Source organism: Pseudocercospora fijiensis, assembly GCF_000340215.1.
Source record: "Pseudocercospora fijiensis CIRAD86 unplaced genomic scaffold MYCFIscaffold_4, whole genome shotgun sequence".
Lineage (NCBI taxonomy): Eukaryota > Fungi > Ascomycota > Dothideomycetes > Mycosphaerellales > Mycosphaerellaceae > Pseudocercospora > Pseudocercospora fijiensis.
The window spans coordinates 4000852-4021002 of NW_006921535.1; the positions used below are offsets into that span (position 1 = coordinate 4000852).

A 20151-nucleotide genomic window follows, 5' to 3' on the forward strand; every position below is an offset into this window, starting at 1 on the left:
GCTGGTCCTCGTTGGCAGGAGCTTTCCCATCACTGCTGTAGCGCAGCAAGCCACATCCCACGAGTCACAAGCATCGTGGCAGACATGATATCCCTGGGCACTTCGATATGGTATGCACTTTCTTCATAAAGAATGCCATCGCACGCCTCTCGCTTTCCAAATGCATCAGGCAATAAATCATCTCCAGACTTCAGCCACTGCCCAATCCTCCCATCATTGGCGTTCAATCGGACATTTCTTCTTCTACCTATTTTCATACATGATATCAAATGGCAGACGGTCGTAAGCGACAGCCTACTGCATGAACTTCGGAGCCGCCTACTAACGATGTCTACATAGTCAATACTGCTCGCGCAATGCGTGTCGCAGAGATCATGCAAGATTTCAAGAATATTCAAATGCGCATTGGTGCAATCAGAGCGAATCCATCGGCAGAAGAATACAATGAAGATGGCTTCGTGATCTTAAGACAATGCGTATCAGCAGCTCAACAGTTGCTAGCTCGTCCTTTCCAGAGTGAGGGGTCAAACAACGGCGATGAAGAACAGTCCAAGGCACAACTCAAGAGGTATGCATTACTCTATTCGATCAATATCATATACTAATAATCTCCAGAATCATTCTCGATGCTTCAGTCCGACGATTCATGGCACAGAAGATCTATCTTCGAGCGGCGGCAGCACTTCGATGGATCAGCAGCCGCAACGCAATCCTCCAAGGAGCTCCACCAAGTCCTGGACATGCTCCAGCGCTTCAGCAAATACGGTACACATTGCGCACAGTAAGTTCGGTCGCATTGCATGGTTGCTTTCTGCACTTTCGCTTGCAAGCTGGAACTCAAGAAGACGTTTAGAGTTTGATGGAGCCTCGGCGACCCTTGCTGACCACGGACGTTGTGTTATACAGGAACTAGCTTCCATCACAGACGCGCGGGTTGAAGCAGGTCTGCGAGAAGCCGATGCCAATGCTGGAAAGTACACCCAAGAGGATCCATCGTTAGCAGTAATCCAGAGGATGGCGGGCAGAGATCGATGATGGAAGTATGCAAAGCATGGCTTCACCTTTGTGATGCGAAGGCGCGTCACCATCTCAAAAACAACCTCCTTCAATTGTGGGAGCCAGCAGCTGGAATCTGTTTGGAACTTACTCCGCGAACCCAACCTAAGTCTTACGATTGCATCTGTGATGCGCAACCACCTTTCGGCATATTATCCTGAGTGCACTTCAAGAGCTGCAGGCAGCCTACAGCTAGTACTTAACCTGGAGCAATGGGTGGATATCTGACATTACGCGGAACGACATTACGATCACGGCAGAGCCGTGACGAAACGATCATTACATCCGTCGAGTGACCCAACCGGCAGCTTGCTGCGAACGGCAAGCCAACGACGAATCAGCTGCTGCCGTCCGAGAGAGACGTCCTGGTATCGTATCCTTGGGATGCGAGATCACAGCAAATGGCACAAGAGCGAGCTTCACTTTCCATCCAGGCATTCGACTAGTACCTACACTCCATAATTCTAATCATGTTGCAAACATTTCTAGACCCTCGCATCCCAATCCAGTACTCCGTAGCCATCAGAATCATGACGCATACAATCCACACCATCAACCAAACCAAACGAAACCCATCATACCGCCTCACCTCCTCGAAATCCCACCCTGGAACCCACTCGAACCACTAGTTTTCCTCTTCGGAATATCAGCCTTATGCACATCCCTCATATGATCAATCATCTTATCCTTCCGCGTAAACCCATACTTTCCTTTCCGATGACATCCTACAGTTTGACAGTCGACCAAATTCAAAGATTCTCGGAGATGGGTGACTTGGACGTGTCGTTCGAGGTCGGCTTTTCGGGCGCTGCCGTGTTCGCAGTTGGGGTAGAGGCAGTAGTAGGTTGGTGAGGAGGAAGATGAAGAACTTGTGGGTGAGGTGCTGCTGTATGTTGAGGATGTGCTGATGGTTGGGGATCGACCGTAGGAGGATAAACGAGGTGTTGATGAGTAGGTGTAGGTGTCTGTTGTGGTTGTTGGGTAGAGGGATCTTGTGACATGATTTGTTGGTTGAGTGTCGGGGTAGTACTGTTGACTGGATGTTTGGTAGGGTTGGTAGTATTGCGATGACATCTTCGTTTGTCGACGGAGATTCAGGATTTGGCGCGAAGAGCGCGGATTCCTTGATGCAAGTCTAGAGATCAATCGCTTTGGATGGACGGTGCAGGACGTGCCTATGGGACGATCTGGTCTTTGAGCATTGATGGAAAAGCTACCACGTTGACTTGATTGTCTGTATATTGATAGTAGTAGTGTTGTGTCGTCTTGACTCTTGCATCGTTGATACAATAGCACACTTCCAAACATATATCTACAAGCTCCTTGACCGGAGGCCGCAGCACACATGGCGAAGGCTACCCGTTTCAAGCCTCACGACAAGACGGTAATCATCACGGTGGTCATCGGAGTTGTGAGAAGGCACAGACGACTGAGCAATGCCTCACAGTAGCTTGAGAAGGCAAGTCTCAAGCCGCCTCCTAATATCTTCTTCGGGTTGTCTGATTGCGAAGCGTGGCTTTAGAGATTGTGAATCAATTGGTTGAGAGACTACAGCTTGCAAAGCAAGCAATGGGAGTCCGGGAAACGACGAGGCGGAGACCACCCACCGCGGCAGTGTACTGAGCAGTGGCAGGCTCTGGAATTGCTCAGAAGAGAACTCCCGAGCCATGATCGTTCATGACAAGAAGGCAGTTTCTGGCCTAAGGAACGTGTTGGCAGGGTTCGGGAGCCGGGGATGAGTGATCATGCTCCGATCCTGTTCGCAATAAACCAAGATATCTGAGCGGTTGAAGTAGGCTGAGCAGAAATTCAATTGGTTCTGGCGTGGGTTGCTGCATCAATCCCGAGGTATCCACGATATCGCGATTGCGTCTGAGTCATTGCAAGGTGTTCGAGGGAGGCTGAGTTGTATTGCGAACCATTTAGTTGTACGACATCCGCAGCCGAGTTGCAGGCCTGAGGCACGCCTGCATCAAGAAGGAACGATACCATTGCATGCTCTGCGATAGTGGCAGAATCTCATGACAGCTTCGTTTCGGCAGAGCTCTGCCTTCTTCTGCCTCATTTAAAACCCGAGTTGTGGAGGTGTGAAGTGCTCATGTAGCTCTACTGCTCCAGCTCCAGACGAGGCTTACGGAGAGGCCGCCTGTCCACTTGGCTTGGCGCAAGTCTTGACTCTTGAGGCGCAGCGCTAACATGGCAACTGTGCCGCCGTGTGCCTTCGCGAGCACCGTTTGGCGACACGTGATGGATACGATCCTTACCGACGTACCTCGAACCATCCATCAGTATGATTGAGATCCGATGACGATTGTTGTGACGTGATTATTGTCAACCATGGTGGCCAATGCTTCGAGAAGGGAACCCCTTATACCGCGTGCCGCCCGGGGTTTGATTAGCGGGCAGAGAACCCTTGTGCGAGGATAAGGCAGTCACAGCCTCTTTGGGTCGTGGATGGCGGGCATCGTGCTGTCAAATAGTGGTGGCACAGCCCAGAAGAAGGCAAGCATGCATGCATATGTGCACCTCACATCAATCCGACGACGATCGATGGAAGGGTCGCACATGAGTAGTCAGTACAGCTCACCGGTCCGCAGACTTTGTGATATGAGATGGGAAGTAAGAGAACGAAACTCATCAGCACATGGCCCATGAAGAGGGCTCTCGGAGCGGGTGACTGGATTTCCCCATGCTCGAAGGAGCAGAGCATGAAGCTTGGTAGCTACTATTACACCAACCAAGACCTGACCGTGACCAGAAGAAACGTAAAAGACTGTCTTCTCTTAGAGGACCTCGTCTTCGAGGAACTTATACGCGAACTTGAAGTCAGCCTTGCGACGGTTCATCCTGCAACTCCGAGTTAGCTTCAGACCAATAAAGCAGACTGTTGTGAGAATCTTACCAAGTGGACTCGTAATCGAAGAAACGATACGTGCCCTGCTCGAATTCTTCCGTGATATTCTTCGGCTCCTCGTGCCGCTGAAACCAAGTCTGGTATTGCTTGTGAAACCGCCACGACTGGCTCTTGAGTGCTTTTGCTGCAAGATATTGCTGATACGTTCCTTGTCGGTAGTAGAAGGCGTAGAAGAGACTGTCGGTGTCTATCCGACTGTAGAGCCTCGGGTCATCGAAAATACCCAAGGGCTCTTGCGGGTATGTTGGCTGATTCACACTGTACGGCTGGCTGGGCTTGTAGTGATTGGGCTTCTCAGCATCCGCAGGCGCTGGACAAGTGAGTCGTGATGTGTTGATCATGCTCAAGTCAAAAGGCTGATCCGAGTTACCTCGCTGCTTGATTTCCTCGAACGAGTCGAGTAAGTCTGTCAGCGATGACGGCAAGTGGTATATGCACTCTTCCTCCTCATCTTCTTCTGCAGATGCGCCATTCGATAAGGCAATGCCTGCTATACCAGAGTCCGGACTAGGGGGCTGAGGTACTTTGTTTGCTGCAGGTGGTAACACAGGATGTGCAGAAATGACATGTGCCGATGGCCTGACTGGTATCGACTTCGAGACTTGTGCGGGCGCGGTTGCAACTTCTGGCGATGGTGCTTTAGGTTCTTCCTTTGGTGCAGGCGTAGGCTGCTTCGGTGCTTCGGGCGCTTTTGAATGGTGCGGATCTGAAGGCTGTGCAGGAGCTGCCGTTACGGGCTGTGCTGTCGATGCTGCTGGTGATGCCGTTTCGCTCGTGCTCTTCGAAGCTCCAGGTGGCGGTGGTAAAGGTGCGATACCAACTCCATTCTTATCGCTCGCAGCGGCAGCTGCCGCTGCGGAAGCATATTTCAGTGTCTGGCCTGTAGGTATTGTCGGTAGAGGTGCAGGCTTCATGATTTCCACAGGCTTGCCATTGACATTACTCGTTCCCGCATGTAGAGATGAAAGGGCCGGTAGAGGTGTCTTGAGTTGCACACTCGGTCGCCTCGCGTTTCCTGACGCATCTGACATGGATTTGGATTTCGAGGGTTTGATCGGTACAGAATCTGTGTCCGGGGGTTCGTCTTGTATGCTCTGGGTATCCTGACTTGACACCTTGTCATCGTTGTTGTTGAGACCGTACATCTCCTCGTCTTCCTCCAGATTCAGGTCATCATATATGCTGTCGTCCTCCATGAAGTCCACTTCCTGGTTCTGCTCCACGTAGTACTTGATGCCATCTTCAATCTCCTTCACCTGGTCAACGTCTACGCTCCCATTTTCTAGCGACCGTAGTAGAACTTCCAGCTTGCCCGTATGCCACTTGTGTCGCTCCACAGTCCGCTCCAGTTCCGCTACTCGGTCGGCTTTCCCTGAATCCTTCTTTGACTTCTTGACAGTTGCTTGTAACGATTCCGCCTCTGCCTCATGTGCTTCTATTTGCCGCCCCAGTTCATCTACCATATCTGATAAAAATTGGCAGACTTCCATCTTCTCTTTCTCCTTCGGATCCAGCTTCGCAGCGGCAGATAGACCCTCTTTGCTGAACGCCTTCGTCTTCATCTCCTTCTCCACGGCCTTGAACTTCTCCATTTGCTATGCACCCAAGTCAGCATCGCAGGTCAGTAGTTCAGAGATGGCACACGATGGCTATACCGTCTCAATGAGCTTTCTGTGGTCCAGCAGCGGTTTCTTGTCCTTGATGTCATTTTGACTTGCCCAACCCTTGATCTTGTCTCGCGATCGCTGCAGCTTCTTGATTTCCTTCTTTAACGAGTCTTCGAGCTTTTCCTTCTGCGAAGGATTTGTCGACTGAGTGAGCTTCTCGTAGATGCCCTGGAAAGTCTCAACTCCTTCCGCGACCTTCTTGAACTCTCTGCTCGACGTTAGTACTGCCGGGTGAGTATCCAGACACGCCCGGGGGGAAAGTCCTACTTGTCGATCTCCTGTTGGAGTTTCCTCGCCGCCATTGGGTCGGTGTTGGGCGCGTGCGGCGCGGTCGTGTGCGTGCTGGGTTAGCCTGATATCGCCGGTACTGCAGCGTCGAGGCTGGATCGGGAGGCCGTCCGATGGGGAATCGATGTCGAGATGGCCGCCGCAGTGCGAATCTGTGGTGCGATAGTGTGCGGCGGGTGCAAATGCATATGAAATAGCGATGTGTGGCCTCCGGACGTGAGCCTTGCTCTCCCTGTCTGTTTGCTTCAGGATGCTCGTTGTCCAGCAAGGCAAGGCGGCGTGCGAGGTGCAGCGGTCGCGCTAACGCTCGCTTAAACGCACCTTCCAGGACTTTTGCCACTTTGACACATGTCCTCGCCCCTGCGTGCTCTGGCTCTCTCTCTGCTTTCGCCGCTCGATGAAAACATCGTCAAAATTCCACGCCAGCTGCGACACTAAATTGGACGGTTCATTCACGGCACCGCGCACAGCGTCCCCTCCGCGTCACGTTCACACAGAGCAGAGCACCGTCTTACGTCCATCTGGTAAAACCATGGCACGATAGCCAGAATGCTGCATGTGCCCAGCCGTCGCCAACAAACATCCACCTGAGCGCCTCACAATTCCTGCTGCGGATCGACCCGTCGCGCAACACAGCGTTTCACCGGGTCACGCAATTTGTGGCCTTACTTGCTGTTGCTAGAACTACACCGCGTTCGGACTGTATGCAAACGCGTGCTGCTGAATCGGTGACCAGCGACAGCGCTTCAGCCTCCGACGCAGCTCCCACGCTCGCCATTGGGCAGAGCCGCGGATCATGAAGAGTGAGCTCAGCCCAAATCGCTCTCCTGTCTATCATGTGTCTAATTCTTGTCTCAAGCTGTCATTCAACGTGTCAAGTCAGCTTCCGTGACCGTAGATGGACAGCGAGTCTCCGAGATTGGAAGGGGAATTCTGATTCTGGCTGGCATCGGCAAAGATGATACCCCCAAGGAGGCTGAATCAATGGCCGCCAAGATCCTGAAAGTCAAATTGTGGGACGACGATGCGGGTGGCAAATGGAAGAAAAACGTTCAAGAAATAGATGGCGAAGTCCTTTGTGGTAGGATGCACATCGTGTATCGTTTCCATCAAGGTGGCGACCCCATTCTGACTTCATGTCGCAGTCTCCCAATTCACTCTGTACGCAACGACAAAGAAAGGCAACAAACCAGATTTCCACAAGTCTGCTCCGGCAGCAAAAGCCAAGGAGCTGTACGATACTTTCTTTGGCCAGGTTCGAAAGCTGTATCGGGAAGATCGTGTCAAGGACGGCGTATTCCAGGCTATGATGGACGTAGGACTCGTCAACGACGGACCGGTGAGTGAAGAGATGCCGACCACACCACGATTTGGTGTGGACTTTACTAGCTTGGACGAAGCGGTATAGCACAAGCCCAGCGTGCTTCCGTCTTGTTCCTGAAGTCGGGCTTACGAATGAACAGGTGACGATCGAGATCGAGACGAACCCACCAGAGATGAAGAATGCCTCCGGTCTCCAAGATCCACAAGAGGGCGAGGCCTTTCAAGGCAAGATGAAGCGAACATTCGAGTATCCTGCTTCACTATTGGAGTGAGCTGTACCACGATAGCAATACAGCGGCAACCCACATCGGAGTGAAAGCGCTAAATTCCCTAATCCTGGACTTCATGATTCGTAACGAATCAGAAATCTCAGATTATACAGGCCGCTGGTATCCACTTTCCTCCGATGTGCGTTGACGCTGTACTACTTTGATCCAGACAATCACCAAGCCAGCCTGCTTGATGCTCATGAGGCTGATGTCGATCTTGGCTTGTGCTCATGCACAGCGTCCGAGCGCGTTTGTGGGTCTACAGCCTGCTCCACTTCGAGAAATGGTCAGCACACATCGGAAGGCTCAAGTGCAACAAATGGATTTTGGGAGCACAGTCAAAATCATCATCATCATCATCAAAGTCATTAGGTTTGCTACAGTGATTGCTATCACATTCGAATCTGGTTCGCAGCGCCCGCAAATGGTCTCTGAAACCGCCAATAAATGCCAGCCCAGATCAGCCTTCTCCATCATCACTCATCACTCATTGCCCAGCAACGAAGACACCACGGTATCGGATGTTGCCTTCATTGAGTTTGTCCATGGCCTCATTGATGGCCTTCTCGTTCATGGGGAAGCGCTCGATAATCGGCTCGATCTTGTGCCTGGGATCAATTGAATCAGCAAATGAAGGACTATTGTCATGCGCACAAATACTTACAGCGCGGCAAATTCAAGCATGCGGTTTTGGATGTAGCGCGAAGCGACAACCGAGCCTTGGATTCTGAGACCATCAAGCAGAAGCGACATGTATGGGATCTCGAAGTTGCCCTCGTCGACTGAAAGTGGGTGGATGGTGGCACCAGGAGCGAAGGCGCCCATGAGCTTGTTCCAATCTGGCTGTGCAGAGGTTGTGACCAGTAAACGGTTGAGAGGTCTTGATGGCTTGATTTCTTTGACATCTTTGGTTGCAATGAACTCAGAGGCACCAAGCTTGAGAGCTTCATCCTTTTTGCGATCCGATCCGGAAAGTACGACAACGTTGCAGCCCATCTTGGCAGCGAACTGGATTGCGAGATGACCAAGACCACCGACACCCATAACACCAACGGTCTCAGTCGGCTGCACGTTATATGCGTGGAGGGCATTGAAGACGGTGGCACCACCACACATTAGAGGAGCCGCAACCTCGTCGCTCATGCTATCCGGAATTTTAAAGAGAAAGGCCTCTCGCCAGACGGCATGACTGGCGAAAGAGCCTTGATCAAGGTCTGCGGAGGCGTACATGGCACGTTCCTTGCAGTACGTCTCATTGCCTCTCAAACAGTCCTGGCAGTGCCCACAGCTGTCGTGTTCATAGCCCCATCCGACGCGATCACCCTTCTTCAAATGTGTGACACCAGGACCCGTCTCTTCCACAACTCCCACGCCTTCGTGGCCGAGAGCCATGTCTGTCGTTCGGTAGTGGAGATCCGTTCCGCAGAGGCCACTGGCAGTCACCTTGAGAAGGACTTGATCGCCGGTGAGCTCGCCCTTTTTGGTCTCAGACTTGATGACCTTGCCATCTTTGGCGCCCTTGAAGACTGTGAAGGAAACCATTGTGATTTTGAATAGACCTTGACCGGGAATTGATTGAAGACTGTTGTGAGGGAAAGTGTGGATTGAAGATGATGGAATGCGCGCAAGTAAGAGACAGGGCAAGGGCTATGTAACAGAGCTTTTCAATCTATGTAGAGCTCTTCAATATTAGAAATGCAAATGCTCGCAACCCACAGTGACGTTACCCAGGCACAGACCCCAGACCAAAAAGCATGAGCATATCATGGCCCAAGGTCGAGAGCGAACCAGATAGAAGCATCTCTCACACAGACGCGTGCTAACTAACTAACCAAGCAAGTACTCCACCGAGCAGCAGCTTCACCAACGAGAGGTCAGCATAAAAAAATTGTTCGAGAATCGGCCAAGTCTCGGCGCTCATCTAGTTCTATGACGTTGGGGTCGTTCGCCCCCAGCTATCAACCAGCCACAATCAATTTCATCATGCACAATTAACTAATGTTCGTTCTTTTCGTACGAGCGAGGGAGGGGAGATGATCGTTAATCAATAGAGCTCGCAAGTCGCCAAGTTTTTCTTTCGGACTACATGTACTGTGGAGTAGCTTACAGAATATGCATGGTATGGATGAGAGTCTGATAAGCACATACAGGCATGCACGAGCTTGGGAAGCAATTTATCTGCGTGTTACACAACAGGCTGATCAAGTATTACACGAGACTTACATGATCACGCATGCGATGAAGGAGCAAGGAAAGAATGAGTGTCAAAAGGGGCTCTTTCGTGATTGAATAGGGCTCGAAATGCGAGTAACGAGGCTGACCTCTCCAACAAGAGCGCCTGCTGACTTTTCGAATTTTGCCAGCTATCTGATCGCAATCAGTTGGGGAAATATCTACAATAATGAATCTACCTTGACGAAGGCGTTCGACCTGATATATTTTGCTTCCCTCCCAGCCTGGCTATGGCTGATTCGACACTGCTTTTTGGTATGCCTCCCAGACCTTGCCCACACGTTTCCTCATAACTCCTTTTCGCTATGCATTCATGCCAAAAAAAGCGCTAACCATTCTTGTTCGCCCTGGGGGTTTCCAACGGATCGGGCTGTTCTAATTCTTGAGACTTCTTCTCATCACTGTTCGGTTTCGCTGGCTTGTCGGCGTCTTTCGAATTTGAGGCGCTCTTCTCTCCTTCAGACTCTTTGGCTACCTTCTTCTTCTGCTTGCCTTTTAAGCGCTTCTCTGAGACGTATTTAATGCTTCGGACGAGACCGGAAGTGAAGACACCCTTGATCGTTTGCATCGTCGCAGGCCATTGCACCGTGGATCGAATACACTTGGACATGACCTCAGGCAAATCTTCCTGCTCTGCAATCCTTCTTTCGAAATCGCCACCTTCCCGGCGCTTGAAGCCCGTGGGATCCTCGTCTTCGGTCTGCTTCAAAATGTCGTCGAATGCACTTCCAGGAATGCCGAACTTGCTCTTGTATTGGTAGTAGAGCTTCTTGCGGAATTCCTTTGGTAGCCGTCTCACCATGTTACCTCGCTTCGTAGCGTCGAGATCTTGTTGCATCGACAGACCATCTTCGCCGCCAAGAACATCTGTAGTCGTGGTCAGCGTACCGGTATGTCGGATAGCATCTTCCTTCTCCCATCCGTATTGTTTAGGTGTGCGAGGATCGGTGAAAGCGACGTTTGGCAGATTCTCAATGAGCGGAACATAAAGTTGGCGGAAGCCAGGAAGCTGAGCTCCAACAATATTGGATACTTTGTTTGGCGCTTCGGAGGCAATCAAGGAGTGCATTCGGGGATCGCCCAGGTATGACAAGCCTGCGATGCGCTCATACAGTTGGCGCTCGTTGAACTGCTCCGGAAGCATTAGCAGTGCCGTTCGGAGAGCTGATATGAGGTTGACCTGATTTGCGAGCCGTATTCTCGGGTCGTCTCGAAGAATTTTGACTGGCTTCTGAAGTCGACCTGCGAGGTATAGAGTGTCCCATTCACTCAGATCTCGCGCCAGAGTGTCCAGATTGACGACACCATACTTGATCATAATGCCGTTGACCGTGATGTAGGGATTGTAGTACATTCCGGCTCCCCATTTGTCTTGCATCCAGGAGACCACTGCAGAGCTGTTGGGGATATATCGCAAGGCAGAGTAGTGCTTTGGGTGCTGCATCAAGTTCAAGCTGTGCCAGTGCTGAGTGTGACTGACGCCGAAAATGAAATCGATTATCTTTGCTCCACCTTTCTGCCAGTCCTCGACAGCTTTGGGTGGATTTGGGTGCGGGCTCAGAGATTCAGAACCCGTACTCGATCCTGACGACTTCTGTCCAAACACACCAGAACCGTAGGCAAAAGCGTAGCGGATGGGTGCTTTGAACTGCCATAATACCTGTCTTAAGGATTCTTTGAAATCCTCGTTGATCTTGATGTGCTGGTTATAGCCGAAAAAGCGGTGCGGCAGGTCTGAGAATTTATTGATGTTGTAGTCAGCATTTTCTTCCCAGTCGGGAGGCAGACTTTGCATCGGACTGTCTTTGGTTATGCTCTCCGTGCCTGTCTGCGCGCTCCATCCTGCTTTCTTCTCCTTTAATGCTGACTTCTCTTCCCGTTTTGAGCTGCCCGACGAAGAGGCAGAACTGGAGCTTTTGGTTGACGAAGCTGACGATTGCGAAGATGTAGAAGGCGGCGGTTGGCTTTGCGACTGTGAGTTCTCCTGCAATTGCTGCTCACGGAGCTGCTGTGCTGCGCCAAAATGTCGGGACTGGTGGTGTGAAGATTTGAAAGAAGAAGGCCGCGAGATCCATGCTGCATGGCCGATGAAGAAAGCGTTCGCACCGAGGAAGGAGTGGAAAGCCGGCGATGACTATGAATGTGTCAAGACATATCGACATTGCTGCAACATCGCTCAATACATACAGCCAGCTTATGGTGAAGAGCCATGATGCGCAAGAGTTTCCGAAAGCGTTGGGTTAGCAGTGTTTATCGGCAGAGTCGGCCATGTTTGAATAAATTGGGATGTGGTTTTGGTCAATTCATCGTTGCTCAGTCGAATAGAAGCGTGAGGGAGGAAGTTGGGTCGGCAGTGACTTGCGCTTGCGCTTGCGACTCGCTCTCGCAGCTTCCGCCCAGGACGGGACGGACCCCGAAACGCCAAGACTCTGAGAACCCAGAAGTATGAAGTCAGCTTCCGGGTTCCTGGCGGGAGCTAGCCGCACTCGGCCTGGGAATAAACATGGACGGACAGCGCGACAACACAGCGCGAACAGCTCGACACCCTGAAGCACATTAATGACCATACCAACAGCACAGCGACGGCGACGGCGACACCATGAGCTCGCCGGCGAAAGACATGAATTCTTTCGCCGCGCGCTTGGCCACTTTCGAGCAGCCGCATCACCTCACCACATCAAGCAACTCGAACAAGCGGAAAGGCGGGAACGGGAACACAGTCGAATGGCCACATGAGCGGCCATCAAGGGATGCAGTATGTCAGAAGCCAGCATCAGAGTGTATATGTCTACTGACAGCGTCTTCAGCTTGCACGCGCCGGCTTCTTCTACCGCCCGGCACACGACTCCAACGATAATGTCCAGTGTTTCTTGTGCGCGGTTAAGCTGGATGGCTGGGAGGAGTCAGACGATCCAATTTCAGAACACTTGGCGCATTCGAAAGGCTGCGCGTGGGCGACCGCGCTGAGCGTGACACCAGAGGACGAAACGCCCGAGCATCGCGATCCTCTGTGTGAAGAATTATACGATGCGCGAAAAGCGACCTTCAACATTGGAGACGGCTGGCCTCATGAGAACAAAAAAGGCTGGAAATGTAAAATCACGAAAATGGTCGAAGCAGGCTGGTGTTTTGATCCGAGCGTAGAGGGCGAAGAGCCGGATGGAGTTACTTGCTTCTACTGCGCTCTGAGCTTGGACGGCTGGGAGCCCAAAGATGACCCATTCGTGGAGCACCAGAGGAGGGAGCCCGACTGCACATACTTTCAGCTGCTTAAGCAATATCACGGAGCTGCAGTGCCGCCAAAGAAGGGCAAAGCACGCGGTAAAGCTAGGGGTAGTACCGCTAGCCAAACTAGCAGAATGAGCACTCAGAGCGCCGTCACCACCACGAGCGATGCACCAAGCCAGGTCGAGAGCTTGGGCGACATTCCCATGGACAGCAGCGTGCCTCGAATTGACGATAGCATTGTCACTGCAGGAACTACGAGCTCGACCGCAACCGCGACGAAAGGCAAGAAGAAAGGCGGCAGGATGAAGGTTGCTGCAAAAGGAACGAAGGGAAAGAAGAAGACTTCAGAGGAGGAAGATGTCGAGATGTTGGAGCAGTATCCTGCTGCATTGCTGTCAAGTCAACTCCTGGCAGAGCATGAGCCTGCACCTCCTGTTTCAGCCAACTCTACTAGGAGAGGCGGGCGTGGATCGAAGCAGCAGCAAGCAGATTCCTCTGTCATCGAGATCAGCGCAATCGAAAGCGGTCCCCCAAAGAAGGTCACCCGCGGACGTAAAGCTAAAGCACAGCCAAAATCCGAGCCGGAGCCAGAGATGGAGCCAGAAATCCCGCCTGTTCCACAGACGCCACACGCAGATGCCATTGAGCAGAAACGACTCAGCGAAGTATCAGCACAGCTCCGGGGAGAGCTCGATCACTCGGTCGATAACTTCGATGGAGAGCTAGATCAGTCGACACCATTGGCAGAACCACCGAAGCGAGGGGTGAAGCGAACATCGGATGGTCTGAGGAAACAGCAAGAATCGAGCTTGGTTGAGATTGTGTCTCCGCCGCCACAAGCGAAGCCGGCTACGAAAGGCAAACGAGGCAAGAAACCCCAGCAGACCTCGAGCGCGTCTACCGACATCGAGCAGGAGCTTGTAGCAGAAGTTGACTTTGCTTTCGCTCCGGACCGTCGCATTGAGCTTGAGCTGCCGGAGAGTCAAGGAGCTGAGGCAGATGATGAGCAGTCGCAGCCTACTAAAGCCAAGCCTGGCCCAAAGAAGGCAAAGGGCAAAGCGAAGGGAAAGAAGAACTCGTCGGCGAGATCCTCAAAGGCGCTGGCCACAACATCAGAACCGGAGCCAGCGTCAGCTGTAGAAGAAGCCGAGGATCTCGCCAGGGACGAGATGGAGATCGAGCAGGAGCTCGCACGAATTGCCTCAGAACAGCAGTCCTCCGAGGAGGCACCACCCATCCAAGCCGAGCAAGACCTTGTTGAAGAGTACGAGACTTCTCCGTCGCAAGGCCGAGTCAGCAAGGATAGTGCAGAATTGCAGCAGCTTCAACAGGAGGTTGACACCGAGCAGGCACCCGCGGAAGAAGACAAGGCCTCAACACCAGCTCGCAAATCACAAATGCCGGGAGGCTTCACACCCAGCCCTGGCGGAAGCGACAAAGAGAATCAACGTTCGTCCATCGTGCAGCCTCAGACGGTACAGAAGTCACCAGGCGTCATCCTCGGCCCAACCAAAACCACTACAATCCCACTGCCAGCTTCGACTCCAAACCGCTCACCTGCCAAATCTACGCTTTCGCCATCAAAACAGATGGGAGGTCTCAAGTCAGCAGCGCCTTGGACGGCCGTGGATCTCGACTCGGTTCTCTTGCCTAGCCCACAAGCTTCAGCCGGCCGAGTGGGAGAGCAACTCGCCGCTGCAGCGGGTACCTTGACCAGTCCCGAGAAGAAGATGAGTGTGGAAGAATGGGTGCGGCATCGCGCAGCCCAAAGCGAAGAAGAATTACGACGCAAATGCGAAACATTGCTGGAAGCTTTTGAGAATCAGGGTATGAGAGGTGTTCAAAGCTTGGAGGGGATTGAAGTTGTGAGATGAAGCTGCGCTAGCGCTCCCAGTGTGAATGATGTTAACGACTATCGTAAGGCTTTTTTGGCGTTTATGAGATACCTAGGAAGGGAAGTGGCGTTTATGAGATACCTCGGAAGGGAAGGAAATGTTGCATGATTGGGCTGGATACATACATACATACATACCTACATTGTGTCTTTGGCTCTATGATTATGCGCGAAAAAAAAGAGGAAAAACCGCTCTATGATTTTATGATTCGCTCTGAATGGGTATCTCAATGAGTCGCTTCGAATTCATGATTTAACGCTTCCGCCGGTCCATCATTTATTTGTTCGTGCGTTTACTGTCCAATTCCACTTTGCTATACCATACCGCACCCGCAATCGTAATGAACATGCCCACTGCGTTCAAAAGCCCAACTTCCACATGAAACAAGATGATGCCGAGGAAAATGGTCAAAGCCTGCTTGACGTTTCCGCACACGGTAATGGTAAGCGCGCCGGCCATTTTGTTGGCTTGGAAGCCTACGACGTTGAGAAGGAATGCTGCGATTGCGTTTAGGAACAATGCTGCGCCGAATGTGGAAGAGAATTGGGTTGCGGTGTATGCGTGTCGGAACGTGTCGGCTTCTCCGGTGAGGTAGGCGTAGATGAGGCATTGTATGGCTGCGAGTGGTGACATGCGGAGGAGGACTTCCAGAGCGGAGAGTTTGAGGCTGCCGGTCATGAGGCGGTTTGTTGCCACTGTTTTGACGGAGGCCAGGACGACTCCGAGGAAGGTCACGAGGAAGCCGGCGAGAGTGGCGTAGTAGTCTCCAACAGTCGATCTAGGGGGGAAAAAGGAGTCAGCGTGAGTGGAATGGAATCAAAGAAGGCTGGACTTGTGACGTACAGCGCGACACCCAAAACCAGCGGAATCATCGTCAAATACGTCGTCCTGGAATACTCCCGGCCATACACGAGCTTGTAAATCAAAATCGTCACAAGCGGACAAGTCGAGCGCATGATCTGATGAAACGGGACCGAAACCATGGCCAAGCTCACATTGGAAACGGCGATATTGACGGTGAATAAGAAGGAGAATGCGAACAGCGCCAGGTTCTCTCGTAGGCCGAGAGGCGTCACGGTCAGAAGCCCCAGGCCAAGCATTGCGAAACATCCTATCGAGGTCGCCGAGCAGTGGACGGCGGTTAGCAGCCAGGGTAATCTGGCGGTGCCGAGGAGGGATTTGTTGGAGAGAGTGAGGAAGAGGTTGAGGAAGAAGTAGGCGGCCAGGAAGAGGAGTTTTGCTCGCGTCGAGACATGCTTCTCTGCGGCGTCGCTCTTTGGGGGGGCGGATTGCGATTCGATGTCGGAGGTGGATCGTCGTAGGATGGGCTCTGAAGGGCGTGACTCTGCGCTGGATCGATGTGATAGTAATGCGGCTTGTGCGTTGCTGCAGTCTTCTTCCAAGGGAATCTTCTCTTCGTCTTCGAGCGCGTGATCATGTGCCATGATGGTGATGCTTGCTTGTCGGAGATGAAGATGTCGGCTGGAAAGGCGATGTGGGAAGGAACGACCACGCCGGCGACTAAGTCAGAAATCGAACAGAGACAGACCTTCTTCGGCCGCAGCGCCAGCGCAGACATCGGACGTACAGTCGCCAGTCGCCAGTCGCCAGTCGCTTCCACAACGTCCTGCTGGAGACCCGAAATATCCGCGTCCGTCACGGCAGGTGCTTGGCGGGATGACGACATGAGGAATGTGCCACCGTGGCTGATTGCGTATGCCCTCACATTCTCCAATGCGGCTTCTTCCAACGCGCTTGATGATCCATCTTTTCACCACCGAAGAAGCTCCAGCTCAGCTCAGAGTCATGTGAAGACCTGCATGTGCGTCCGGGAGCATGTTGCGTCTTGGCAACGTGATACCCCTGCCCTGGCGCTTGGCGAGTCTCGGACTACCACTAATAGCCCCCCCCCCCCCTGAAACATGGCGACGCTGCCTGAGAACACCATCGGATGCAGCACGTGCGATGGAGAGGCTCGCACGGTCCCGGTAATAGATACGGCGAGAACATGATCATGGCGAGAAGACGCGGAGACGAGACGAGACGAGCACCCAATCGCTAAAACGTATCTCTCGTTAAAAAGGAAAAAAAACGTCGACAATCGTGCTACCATACAAGACCGAAGTTTCCCTCCCCTCCGTCCCAGATTGATGGTGAATCTCTTCTCATATGATAATGTAACCAAGCCCCCCTTCGGCTCGACTTCTTCTTCCACCTATCCCTGGTCGGCCTTCCGCTTGTGACCAGTGATCACATTCGGTGCCGACGCCAACTGCTGGTCCCGCATACTGAGATTGAGCAGCCACTGTGCTGCTCGAGCATCGGCGGCATCGAACTTGGCAGACTTGGTGGTGGTGGCGGCGGCGGCGCCGGAGTTGTCGGTCTTCTGCCTCTTCGATATGCATGCACCTGGGGAAGCAGAGTCTGGCTTGCCGTGTCTTCGACGTGTGCTGCTCTTCCTCGATCTAGACGACACGTCGATGTCGCCTTCATCGCTCTCGCTGCTTGACGTAGACGATGATGCGTTGTTGCCACCAACTCTTGGAGCTTCTGGCGGAGGGAGAGTGCTGCGGCGGCGCTTGGAAGCTCGAATCCCGTCCTGCGCAGTGTGCTCGGCTTCAGTGTAGTGAGGCCTCTGCACCATAGACTCTGCCGCACGCCATGACATGGCTGGCGAGTATCTTGGCTCCGTCAGCAGCAACGAGTTGGCCAGCGCTGTGACTGATGGGGCTTGAACTGCCGATGGCGCATTGCGGTTGACGCTCGTCCAGCGTGGCTGCTCATTGGGACTCGACTTGGGTGACAAGGCAGGAGATCTGAGTGGTGACGATGCATATGTGTAGTTGCCGTAGGCTGGACTTTCGGAGCCGGAGTCGAATGGCGAGCCTGACTTGAAGTTTAAGTGGTCGTTCCGTGGCCTCCTCGCCTGGTAGCCTGGAGGAGCTTCTGGTTCACTTCTCGGAATGTTTCTGACACCATAAGAGCCTGACGGTGCTTCGCTGCGGCTGGCGCTGTCAGGCTTCCAGCCTTCCGCCTCCAAGGCCGCGCATCGAACCACCTCCGGGTCGATCTTGAAGCGAGCGAAGCCTGGGTGATCTGGCCGTAAGCACTCCTTGATGAAGGACGGGCCGAAGATAGGTGTGAGGGCCCAGCGGATGTCGTAACAGAAGGTGAGGCAGACCGCACGAGCACACGCATATGGCATCCAGTATCCCTGAGCCGCGAGGGCACCGCCTGTGATCGAGTGGGACAGTTCTTTGAGGCCGGGGTTTGTTGTAAGAGCTTTTGCAGGCGTCGTCTGCCGCATGTGTCAGTCTTCTCTGCTGCCTGTTCCTCAAACCATCATCCTGCTGCTCACCTTGGAATACTTGCACGCCTTGAAGAAAGGCGTGATGCGCACAAGGCCGACCTGGTAGTCCCACATGACTGGGTAGTCCTTGTCAGGCTCGGTGGGCAGCGCGAATGTGTACGTGAACACTAAACGAGCACGTTAGTCGACGAACAAGCAACGACGGGAGATGGCCGCCTGGATAGACTGACCGTCGAAGGCATCTCTTCCGGTCTTGTTGAGAAAGTCCTTCTTCTCACTCGAGTAAGGTATGTGCCGCACATAGTTTGTGATTTTCTCATCGGAGCTTCCATCAGGCCAGACTTTGAAGTTCCGATGCTGCTCGGCCAAGTCTTGACGTTGCTGGTAGTTCAAGCACAGACTCTCTTCGGTGCACTCGTATGGCGGATAGTTGACTGGTCCTTTCGGTGAGCCTCGAATGAAGACCGCCGCATCTTTGACAAGCTTCTGTCGCTTCGAAGCCAAGGGTGTCGCCGGTGTCACTGGACGTGATGTCGGAGCAGGTGACGAGCCATGAGTGGTGTATGCTGGTGTCGGTGGCGTCGCAGCTCCGTGGTGGTGAGAATGCCATCTGCTGTTGTCCGATGAAGGGTGGTTGAGCAACGCGTTTATCTTCAGCATGGTGGCAGCCGAGGGATGAGGTCTGTAATCGTGTGTGACGTTGCGAGGACGGTGCTGTTGAGCGTCAGGCGAAGGTGAAGGCAAGTGAGGAAAAGAAGATGGCATGGTGTAACTGGCGGTGGGTGGCTGGAAGATAACTGGCAAGATGTGACGAACGAACGGCGATGATAGTAGCGGTGAAGGGCAATTCCCAGAAGGACGAGGTCGAATGCCGACTTATAGTGCAGAAACAAGTGAGCCAGCTTCACTCCCAAGTACAAGATCCTTGACCACACTAGCATCGACTTCTCCAGCCAAAGAGATCGTGCCGGAGACCCGCTAAGTGTCTCAGTCAAAGAACTCGTTGATGCTCGATGGCCAGACTTTACTGCATGGGCGACGATGGCCAGCTTGTAGTCACGGATAGCGAACATGGGAGCCTTGCAATGGACTTATTTGTGCAGACCCAGGCCATTCAGAGAGGAAAGATGAGTTTGCGGTGTGGGACAAAGCAGAGGTCTCAGACCACCACCAAGCGCTATGCGAGAAGATCATGCAGAGCTGCGTTTGTGCAGATGGCTGGGCAACTACATTGTGCCGATGCCGTGAGAAGGCTCGCCGAAATCGACATCGGCTTTGATACCACCATGGTTGGATGCTGGCGTACTCCAGCCTCTTCCAGTGTGATGGGAGATATGTTTGGCGTATAGATGAAGCAAACGATTGTCGTCACGAGGGGTGATGGGTGTGCTCGAGCCCACTGCCATATATTCTTCGACGGACAAGGTCAAAGCGTATCGATACAGCCATGGAAGGCTGCGGGGCTGCTTCTGCCACGAGTGAGTCTGAGAATAGTAATGATGGACGCTATTGTCTTAAGGCGGACTGTGGTGGATCGATCACGAGTCAGGTTGTGCAAGCCTTGCTGAGGAAGTGAGTCTACCAGCTACTCGGGCCTTCGACTTGCGTTCGGAGACGAGCGCGATGTAACGAGAGGTACTGACCGCACGCGTTCGTGCGGTATGGTTGCATCACAGGTTCGGCTCGGACGCCGATAGACCAGCTAGCTCTGCCATGCCACGTTAGATAGGTCGTCCATCGACTTGCAGCACCACCTTCAACCTCAGTGTCGATCGGATACTGACAGTTAAGTGGGTCAACGCTCTGGGCTCAGCGGCGGCGATATTGAAGCGCAGTAGGAGCCCAATCGACGTCTCCATGACAATGGCGGCAAGGGCAGTTCGACGATGATTGCTAGAGACCCTCGCGATTGCTCCAAGGACTCGATGACACGATCGATGTAACATTGTGTGAGCGAGCTGAGTGTGTT

The 20151-nt window shown here is 52.9% G+C and overlaps 7 protein-coding genes across 7 annotated transcripts; 3 read left to right on the forward strand and 4 right to left on the reverse strand.

Annotated features, from left to right (window-relative positions):
* Positions 1 to 269: 269 nt before the first annotated feature.
* MYCFIDRAFT_203630 (uncharacterized protein) lies at positions 270 to 1537 on the forward strand (the record flags this gene model as incomplete). The annotated part of the gene is made up of 4 exons (XM_007928454.1): positions 270 to 282; positions 340 to 516; positions 567 to 781; positions 907 to 1537. The coding sequence occupies 4 exons, from the start codon at positions 270 to 272 to the stop codon at positions 1033 to 1035; spliced, it is 534 nt and encodes a 177-aa protein (XP_007926645.1). The 3' UTR covers positions 1036 to 1537.
* A 2140-nt stretch (positions 1538 to 3677) lies between these two features.
* MYCFIDRAFT_72213 (uncharacterized protein) lies at positions 3678 to 6156 on the reverse strand. The gene is made up of 5 exons (XM_007927758.1): positions 5905 to 6156; positions 5626 to 5845; positions 4705 to 5565; positions 3959 to 4563; positions 3678 to 3903 (listed from the first exon to the last, which is right to left on the reverse strand). Exons 1-5 carry the CDS (start codon positions 5937 to 5939, stop codon positions 3840 to 3842), a joined length of 1785 nt encoding a protein of 594 aa, XP_007925949.1. The 5' UTR covers positions 5940 to 6156; the 3' UTR covers positions 3678 to 3839.
* A 203-nt stretch (positions 6157 to 6359) lies between these two features.
* On the forward strand, positions 6360 to 7520 carry MYCFIDRAFT_154021 (uncharacterized protein; the record flags this gene model as incomplete). The annotated part of the gene is made up of 4 exons (XM_007928455.1): positions 6360 to 6728; positions 6785 to 7006; positions 7071 to 7264; positions 7389 to 7520. The coding sequence occupies exons 1-4, from the start codon at positions 6722 to 6724 to the stop codon at positions 7518 to 7520; spliced, it is 555 nt and encodes a 184-aa protein (XP_007926646.1). The 5' UTR covers positions 6360 to 6721.
* A 502-nt stretch (positions 7521 to 8022) lies between these two features.
* MYCFIDRAFT_110993 (uncharacterized protein) lies at positions 8023 to 9059 on the reverse strand (the record flags this gene model as incomplete). Its single annotated transcript, XM_007928456.1, has 2 exons — positions 8023 to 8125; positions 8182 to 9059. Coding segments are annotated over 2 exons (981 nt in total), but the record flags the coding sequence as incomplete, so codon positions are not given.
* Positions 9060 to 9821: 762 nt separating this feature from the next.
* MYCFIDRAFT_164608 (uncharacterized protein) lies at positions 9822 to 12096 on the reverse strand. Its single transcript, XM_007928457.1, has 3 exons — positions 11937 to 12096; positions 10638 to 11883; positions 9822 to 10598 (listed from the first exon to the last, which is right to left on the reverse strand). Exons 1-3 carry the CDS (start codon positions 11958 to 11960, stop codon positions 10078 to 10080), a joined length of 1791 nt encoding a protein of 596 aa, XP_007926648.1. The 5' UTR covers positions 11961 to 12096; the 3' UTR covers positions 9822 to 10077.
* A 252-nt stretch (positions 12097 to 12348) lies between these two features.
* Positions 12349 to 14851, forward strand: MYCFIDRAFT_81705 (uncharacterized protein; the record flags this gene model as incomplete). Its single annotated transcript, XM_007927834.1, has 2 exons — positions 12349 to 12504; positions 12557 to 14851. 2 exons carry the CDS (start codon positions 12349 to 12351, stop codon positions 14849 to 14851), a joined length of 2451 nt encoding a protein of 816 aa, XP_007926025.1.
* A 312-nt stretch (positions 14852 to 15163) lies between these two features.
* MYCFIDRAFT_100093 (uncharacterized protein) lies at positions 15164 to 16134 on the reverse strand (the record flags this gene model as incomplete). The annotated part of the gene is made up of 2 exons (XM_007928458.1): positions 15164 to 15650; positions 15716 to 16134. Coding segments are annotated over 2 exons (906 nt in total), but the record flags the coding sequence as incomplete, so codon positions are not given.
* Between the last annotated feature and the right edge of the window lie 4017 nt (positions 16135 to 20151).